Source organism: Hyperoodon ampullatus (genome assembly GCF_949752795.1).
Source record: "Hyperoodon ampullatus genome assembly, chromosome: 12".
NCBI lineage: Eukaryota > Metazoa > Chordata > Mammalia > Artiodactyla > Ziphiidae > Hyperoodon > Hyperoodon ampullatus.
This window is the reverse complement of record NC_136925.1, coordinates 680,975-690,209: the sequence shown is the minus strand read 5'-3', so window position 1 is coordinate 690,209 and position 9,235 is coordinate 680,975. Positions and strand designations below refer to the sequence as shown.

Here is a 9,235-nt window from a genome sequence, read left to right as displayed (position 1 = left end):
AGGAAAGAGGCTTATGAAATGATGCACAGCACTGCACTGTGTGTATTTGTCGAATAAACAAATTTATCTATCCTGTTCCAATTCTTGATTCTCCCTAGCGATACTGCTGCATGCTACCGGAATGTTTTATCACGATCTTCTGCTTTTAGCTCTAATGTTGTGTGTCTGTATAATTTTCCTAAAAATGAACATTTTCATTTATGTTTAAGTCTCTGAACCAAACGTTCTTTTCTCCCTTTTATCACTCCCCACGACTTCTTTCTTTCCAAACATCCAGGGCAGACAGTTTTAAAAACTAGGTTTTTACCTTTCTAAGTATATTGCTATTGCTGCTGTAACAAATTACCAAAACCTTTGTGACTTAACACAGTATCCTATAGTTCTGGAGGCCAGAAGTCCAGAGAGGGTCAGCAGGGTTGCCTTCTTCCCTGCAAGTTCCAGCAGAGAATGTCTCCTTACCTTTTCAGGTTCTAGAGGCCACCCGCATTTTGTAGCTTGTGGTCCTGCCTGACTCTGACCTCTGCCTCCATCTTCACAGATTCTTCTCGTTCTTAACCCTCCCGCCTCCTTCTCAGAAGGATCCCTGTGATTACATTGGGCTCACCTGGGTAACCCGAGCTAATCTCCTCATCACACAATCCTTAACTAAATCACATTTGCAAAGTCTCTTTTACCAAGTCAGGAACATAGTCACATATGACACATTAGGATGTGTCATAGTCACATCCTAATCTGGGGATTAGGATGTGTTACAGGCATAACTTGGAAATACTGTGGCTTCATTTCCAGACCACTGCAATAAAGCGACTATTGCAGTAAAGTGTCACATGATTTTTGGGGTTTCCCAGTGCATGTAAAAGTTACTGTAGGGCTTCCCTGGTGGCGCAGTGGTTGAGAGTCCGCCTGCCGATGCAGGGGACGCGGGTTCATGCCCCGGTCCGGGAAGATCCCACATGCCGCGGAGCGGCTGGGCCCGTGAGCCATGGCCGCTGAGCCTGCGCGTCTGGAGCCTGTGCTCCGCAACGGGAGAGGCCACAGCAATGAGAGGCCTGCGTACCGCAAAAAAAAAAAACCAAAAAAACCCACAGCCCTCTTCTCCTCTGCATCTGCTCCCAATTTGCGAAAGTGACTCAAAGTTTGACAAGTGTTCTCCAGAACCTGACCCGTTTCATGCTCGCTTTCCACCTGTCTGCTCTCACGAATAATGCTCCTCCTCTCCTGCCCTGGCCTTTTGCCTAAGCCAGCACTTCTCTCTGCAGATAAAGAGAGTATCTGGTCCAGACCGCAATGTCTATCTGTTGTGTGTCAGTCTTGACCGAGCAGGTGGAGGATGAAACTGGAGGAGGAGGGAGATAGCTGGAACATGTTTTCACATTCGTGCACATGTGTAAATGTAGGCAGTGATGCTGGGAAGGGTGAGTGGCTGGGATCATGAATGGCTAAATAAAGGACAGGCAAGTTGTCAAAAGTGGTTATGCAGTCATTTCTGTGTCCTAATATACATTAAGGTAGAGGTTGGTGTTGGCCCTGTGAGGTCATTGATCTGAGTGGTCCCTGACCCATATCAGCCCCCCAGAAAGTGTTTGACAGAGTAATGCAAAATTAGGTTCCAAGGCAGCATACTATACACATGAACTTGGGCGACTACTTCACTGTCCATTACAAGGGACCAGGTGAAAAGAATGGCCCAGGTAAGAGTGACTCTATCACCTGGTGCAGATTCTGGATGGTAAATCAGCTCAGGTTCATTTACAAGAAAAATGGTTCATTTACAAGAAAAATAGTTCATTCAAAACATTTAATATAGCAAGATCATCTAATCTTTCTTTCATCTGCCTGACATAAGTTAAAATATAAACTTTAAAGGGTAACAAACCAAAAAACAAAAGAGAAACTGAGCCTGAGAATGTAATTATGTCATGCCATGGTAAAATTCTATACACTCTGGATGACTCACTCAAAAAGTTAGGTTTTTCTTTCACTGTAAATCGCTCCCTTAGAGTAATTATTCTGACACTGACTGTTTCTTTTTAGGCTGAGGGCCTGTTGCAGTTCCAGAATTCTTAGGGTAGATTCAGGCTAAAAATAAGACATGGGAAATGCAATTCAAGTGTTCTGTGGCTGGGTAATGTTTAATCACACTGAAGTTTAATAGAAATGAGACAAACATATTACAAAGCCACAGATATTCATAGAAATGAGTAATTAGGAGAGCATTCATTTGGGAAGTCTCTAAAGTGAAGCTGTCCTTGAACAAAAAACAAAACAAAGAAAAATGGAGTTTGAGAGTGTGTCAGAAACTATCCTGAAATAAAAATATTTGAGTGTAAAACTGACTTTCTAGAAAACTAAAAGTGCTATAACTTTGCCTTATATAATGAGTTGTTTTAAAGTGATATTAATTCACCCATTAAGGTAGAATAATAACTATAAAAGAACTTATTATTGATTGTGTCTATGCTCTGGGCTCAGTGGTAATTCTTTGCATATAGCAACTTATTTAATTCTCACAATTACGTTATGAAGTTGAGATTACTATTATCTTCACTTTGCAGATGAGGAAATGGAAACTTAATTGAACTTAATAAACTGCCCATATTCAGCTGCCTAATAAGTGGTAAAGATGAGACTTAACCCAAGTCTTCTTACTCCTTGGTCTGCCCTTGTAACCACTGTGCTGGTAGAGATACCCCAATATTCTAAATACTATCAGCATTCACACTTCTAAGAAACCATAAGCAAGCAACCAAACAAAAGCAATAGTAAGTTATCTCTTGTAGTTACGGGCGGTCATTTCTGTTAACAGTATAGACCAGGTAGAAATGTGGACTAATATCTGCTTCATCAGTAAGAATTCATCTATAAATCCTGGTATTCTTGCTTCCTCCCTAATTCTCTTCCCTTCCATTCGTCTCCATGGTCCAACCCATAATCAACTATGTGTACATTGACTCGTGGTGAGAGCCATGACTACAACCTCACTTTCATTAACCAAAATTAGAATTTGAAGCCCCAAATCCAAGCCATCTGGAAAGTGACAGGGAAGGTCACAATTATAATGGAAGACAGGAAAAAGGAGGAGAATGAGGGAAGACATGGCACATTAAAGCTTTCAAAATACTATAACTGCTCCACCAGCTGGGACCGTGTCTCTTTAGTTAGTGCTTTTTGGATGACAGGCGTCTATAGATGTATCCACTGAACCATGGCTTGCTCTATCAGCAAGAGCTACCATTTACGTTACATTGACGTTTTACCACAAGGCAAACTTAGATTTCCCAAAAGGAAGTATCCTGAGACATTTGTCCAATTTGAAATTACAGGCCAAATTAGACAGGCTTACTAAATCCGTGTCCTTTATTACTGTGATTCTGAGGTCATATGACAAGGCTCTGCCCTTCCCGTGCCCAAGGATAAATGTGGGCATGGCTTTTATTCCTGTGCTGCATTGCAGCTGAGTCCCTCAAAGGGCACCAGACAGGGCTGGCCAACTAACACTCTTGCATCATCTGTAGCATCTGTAGCATCAGAGGCATTACATACAAGCCTACTGAATTTGAATCTTTTCAGAAGTATTATTAAATCACTTATGTAAAACTATGTTTTTTTTCTATTAAAGGCGGAACCATTCAATATTAACAGTTGCTAACATAGTAAAAGAGCAAAGTTTAGAATGAATTTATTTTGTACCCAGAGATGAAGCAGAGGTCCTCTGAAACCTGGTTAGGCAATCATCCCTGGAAAGTCCACCTCTGGGAGGGGCTTAAGCTGCTACACCAGGACCTTGGTGGCTGCAGTGGTTCTGAAACTGTACTGAGTATCAGAATTGCCTGGAGGGCTGTGTACAACATGCCTAGCTGGGAATCCACAGCCCTCCTGGAGAGTTTTGAACGGTAGGTCTGGGTTGGGCCCTGAGAATTAGCATTTTTAACAAGTTCCTAGGGGATGCTGACACTGCTGGTTTGGGGACTACAACCTGGGAATCCCTTGATGTGACAGAGTTTATTTTGCCACTCACAAGTACAGAATCTTACTAACAAAATCTTATTCAAAATTCATTTTGAATCCAAAGGCAGGAAAAAAACCAATTTCCCTGCTCAAAGCAGTCAGGCAGAAGGAGTTCCCCATTACTCACAGGAGGGTCAGCCTTTTTGTTCTACGTAGGTCTTCAGCTGATTGAAGGAGGCCCACCCACATTAGGGAGAGTAATCTGCTTCACTCAGTCTACCAATTCGAATGTTAATATCATCCAGAGACACCCTCCCAGACACAACCAGAATAATATTTGAACAAATATCTGGGCACCCTGTGGCCCAGTCAAGTTGACACATAAAACTAACCACTACATGGGACTTTCTTAAAAGTCTGACTACAGAATTAATGCACAGGGCACATGTTTTATTTGGTAAAGGATAAAGGAACTTCTAAATTTGAGATTCATATTCTAGGTCAATTATTTGTATAGTAAAATACCATCTGGTCTGTTATAATTTAATATTTGCATTCTGCCTATCTAAATCCTAACTAGCTAAAAATTTGCAAGACTAAGTTAAACAACACTGGAAAAAAAAAAACAACAACCCAAATCCGAAAGAGAAAACCTAACTGTGGAAGCAATACCACAACACCATGATTTTGAAGTTCTCTCTTTTGCCTAGGAATGCCTTTCACACATTTATTACTGCACAGATCATTATTACCAAGTGTTAAAATGTACAAAGTGATCCTGTGTATTTTTTAATGTGGGTAATTGGCTGATTCTCAGTCTTTGCTGTAATCATATATTAAGTACATAATGAACAGCTGTTATCACATAGGGCTAAATAAAAAATCGATTTTTAAAACTTTTGTTTCCCACATCAAAAAACTCCCTTGGTTGAAATTTTGTTAAGAATCAAGTAGATAAAAAGATATGTATACATCTTTTTAAAATCATCTATTATGGCCTGTTGATAAACTAAGAGGCAGCAAATAAGTCTGATTTTAGCTTTTCTTTTTTTGGAAAGACATAACTTTTCATCTTGGGAACCACCCAGTTAAACATACAATTTCAAGGTCTCAGTAGAGTTACTGAGTTGTTAGCCTTTGTCATTCCAATCCAATTAAATAAAATGGATGAAATACTCATTATGAAAATTGCATAAAAGGCAACAAAAGAAAATACTAAGTGGTTCAACAAAATCATTACTGATATAATTACTGCTTTGTGTAAAGTCAAATTTGCCATGGTAATGATTAGAAAATATTGTGACATGAGTGTGGATTTTTTTCTCAAGTATATTGTTTACTGATTTTTTGGACAATATCCATCAGTCTACAGAAGAATGCCCTGTCTCCAAAATAAAGTACAAGCTATTCAGCAAACAATACTAATATTAACCAGAATCACCATTACTTAGCATTCAACTGTGAGCAAATGGAAAAAAATGGAAATTGCAAAACTTCTACGTAATTTTGCTGATGCCAAGTCATGGTAAAGATTATTCTAAACTTGCTTAATATGTTCCAATGTATGATCATTCAAATTAATTGTCATGTTTTGATGAATAGATCATGTTTAAATAACAAAGAGGTTAATGTAGTATATGTTTTTGTTTTATCAAAAGAATGTTATTAGTTTGCCAATAAAATCCTGTACTTGTATATGGCAAAATGAACTCTGTTGTATCAAGAGATGCCCATATTCGGCTCTGAATCAGAGACAACGTTTGCTTTTCCTGCCAGCTCCCAGGATCTTATGGGTGTACCCTGCTTTGTGGGCCATTCCTGGCATTCTTTATTAGCTTTCTTTTCTTCGATAAGCAAAGAAAGCTTATGAGAAAGCCTTGAGAGTGAAGGTATTATAGGAATAATCTAACCTTGAACTGCCTCTGCCTTATACACAGTGCAAATCATTTGCTAAGCCTGGATATTTTAACTATTAGTTAAAAACAACTTGGAACATAGCTTGCAAATTTCCAAATCGCTGCTCCAAAGAGTGTGACTCCCTCTCACTCTCACGGAGCAACAACTGACAAACATCAGTTCTAGGAATAGATTTACACACCAGTGAACCCAGAGAAGCAGGAAGTGAAGGCAAGAAGATGTAAACAATAGAAGAGGTATTATACAATTTAAACAGTTTTCAGATGAGAGACCCAGGAGGAAAGGGACTATATTTCATCATGATCATGTTCCCCCAAGTAGCAAATTCATAACCATCGCCTGTGCTCCATAAATTCTTACAATTTTAATATAAAGTAAAATGCCACTCTAAAGTATTTTTGTGTGGTGCTTGGCTTAGGTGGTAGTTCCAAGCACAACTTTGTTTAAAAAAAGTACAGGGTACATTTTTCTTATTTTCGGATAAAAGGGCCCGTGCTGTGTATTTTCTTTTTATGATTAGGGGTTCTGCTTGTAAAAATCAAAGCAGGTCAGTAGCAGAGGAGCCCATTTATTTACTTCTAAAATCTCTACTGACTATTTTAGAATATTATCCTATGATTTTCATTGCACCATCAATCAGCTTGGTCTGCAAGCCGTGATTAAGGGAAGTTCATTGTATTCCAGTGAATGCTTTTTTTGAGCTCTGTGCTAGCCATTTACATTCTAGAGATGAGGAATTTATGATCCCTGCTTTTATTAAGAAGCTGAGTTCAGGGAAAGGGCTGGACATCTGCTGTTATCTTTATTTCTAAATCATTTGGAGATAAGGTTGTAGGACACCTTGGAAGGAAGATGGTGTGGCTTATGCAACAGAGGACCCCAGTTTGCCATCCCTTCTTATTCTCCCATGTGTTGGGTTGACAGAGGGGAGAAAGAGGGGGAGATGGCAGATGGGGGTAGGATGCACGGGGATTAGGGCTGGTGGAGGGAAGTCTGAGTGAAAACAATTTACTGATTTTGGACGTCTGTATGACCCTACTTAGTAGGGTGTTTACCTAATCTCAGTAAGATCTAAGTACAGTGAAAATATGGGCTCCTATGTGTGGTGAAGCTACCTTTAGGACCCAAGACCTAAATGAATGATAAGTACCATATTTTAAAAGAAACCATTATAAAGCTTCTCTTTCTATTTTAAAGGACAACATAGAAGAACAAAATGGAAACAACGCTATTTTGGCTGATACTTTTCACCCTTGGGTGGACTCTCATCAATGGATCTGAAATGGAACGGGATTTTATGTGGCACTTGAGAAAAATACCCCGGCTGGTCAGTGAAAGGACCTTCCATCTCACCAGCCCCACCTTTGAAGCAGACGCTAAGATGGTGTTAAATCAAGCGTGTGGCATCGAATGCCAGAAAGAACTCCCGGCTCCCAACCTTTCTGACCTGGAAGACTCTCTCTCATATGAGACTGTCTTTGAGAATGGCACCCGAACCTTGACCAGAGTGAAAGTTCAAGGTTGGGTCCCTGAGCCACATGAAAATCTCACTGCACAGGGAGCACCTGTGAGGAGAAAGAGACAGGTGTACGGCACTGACAGCAGGTTCAGCATCTTGGACAAGAGATTCTTAACCAATTTCCCTTTCAATACGGCCGTGAAGCTCTCCACGGGCTGCAGTGGTATCCTCATCTCTCCCAACCACGTCCTAACAGCTGCCCATTGTGTCCACGATGGAAACGACTACATCAAAGGCAGCAAAAAGCTAAGGGTAGGGTTGTTGAAGATGAGAAATAAAGGTAGTGGCAAGAAACAAAGAGGTTCTAGGAGGGGCAGGAGGGAAGCAAGGGGTGGTGATGGAAGAGGGGGTAGCAGAGAGAAGCTGAAGGAGAGCGCCAAGGCCGGAAGAAGGAGAAAGGAATCTGCTCGGGGTCAGAGAGCCGCTGACGGGATGCCCTCCTTCCAGTGGACCCGAGTCAAGAACACCCACATCCCCAAAGGCTGGGCTAGAGGAGGGAGGGGAGACGCGGCCTTGGACTATGACTACGCCCTTCTGGAGCTGAAGCGTGGTCACAAAAAGAAATACATGGAGCTGGGGATCAGTCCTACCATCAAGAAGCTTCCAGGCGGGATGATCCACTTCTCAGGATTTGATCACGACAGGGCAGATCAGTTAGTCTACCGGTTTTGCAGTGTGTCCGATGAATCCAATGATCTTCTCTATCAATACTGCGATGCCGAGTCGGGCTCCACTGGCTCTGGGGTCTATCTGCGTCTGAAAGATCCAGACAAAAAGAGATGGAAACGCAAAATCATTGCGGTCTATTCCGGCCACCAGTGGGTGGACATAAATGGAGTTCAGAAGGACTACAACGTGGCCGTGCGCATCACGCCCCTCAAGTATGCCCAGATCTGCCTCTGGATGCACGGGGATGATGCCAGTTGCACCTATGGCTAACGGATCCCTGAAACGAGGTTGTGCATGACCTACATTGCAGAGAAAACTGGTTCTGATTACTCTAGTAAAGATCACTTCATAGGTTTTGCTTGGACTTGAACCCTATCAATAGTATTTCAACATGTTTATTTTTTCAAAATTAGGAGCTTTTCATACATTTTAAAAAGGTGTAGGCACACAGCCTACAATTAGATGGACACTTCAATGCCAAGTATATATTCTTCTTTACATGGTGATAAGTTTCACTGGTGGGAAAATTTTTGTTTCTTTCTGCCTTATTAAAGATTAGACACTCTTTAAAATTTCAAGCTGGTATCATAAATAATATGTGATTTCTCAATGGACTAACTCTCAGGGTCCTACTCTAAGAAGAGGCTAATAGGGTGCCGGTTGTGTATTAAATGTGAAACTGCATATACAGTGGTGGACGACTAGAATCAAGTTGGAGACAGTTATAACACAGTTTGTACTACTCTGAGGTAGACCCATTCAGCTCATGCCCTCCATGTTTATATTGTGTTTTCCATTGGGTCTGAGAAACTTTAGGTTTTTTTTTTTCTTGCTTTTTTTTTTTTTTTTAAGAATTACAATGAACAGCAAGCTTTATAAACAAAACTATTAACTGTTTTACTGCCTTAAAAAAATACCAACTGAAGTGTTATTATTTATGGGAGAACTACTTTGTTCTATGAAATAAATCTAATTTAAAAACAGGGAAACTGAGACATTTTAAGATCTCAAGTTTTTATTTAACTAGTATTCAGAACATGGACTTTTCAAGTATGCGTAGGAAGACAGTTCCAAAGTTAATAAATGATGAGGTGTTGAAAGCCACATCATTTTATACAGCTACACAGTCTCCTATGAATGAGGTGTTACAGTTTGAGACAAGGAATTCCATCGTCTTTTTTA

The 9,235-nt window shown here is 40.5% G+C and overlaps 1 protein-coding gene across 1 annotated transcript; it reads left to right on the top strand.

The window, feature by feature from the left end:
• Positions 1–7,078: 7,078 nt before the first annotated feature.
• On the top strand, positions 7,079–8,323 carry PRSS35 (serine protease 35; the record flags this gene model as incomplete). The annotated part of the gene is made up of 1 exon (XM_079716522.1): positions 7,079–8,323. The coding sequence occupies exon 1, from the start codon at positions 7,082–7,084 to the stop codon at positions 8,321–8,323; it is 1,242 nt and encodes a 413-aa protein (XP_079572648.1). The 5' UTR covers positions 7,079–7,081.
• Positions 8,324–9,235: the final 912 nt, after the last annotated feature.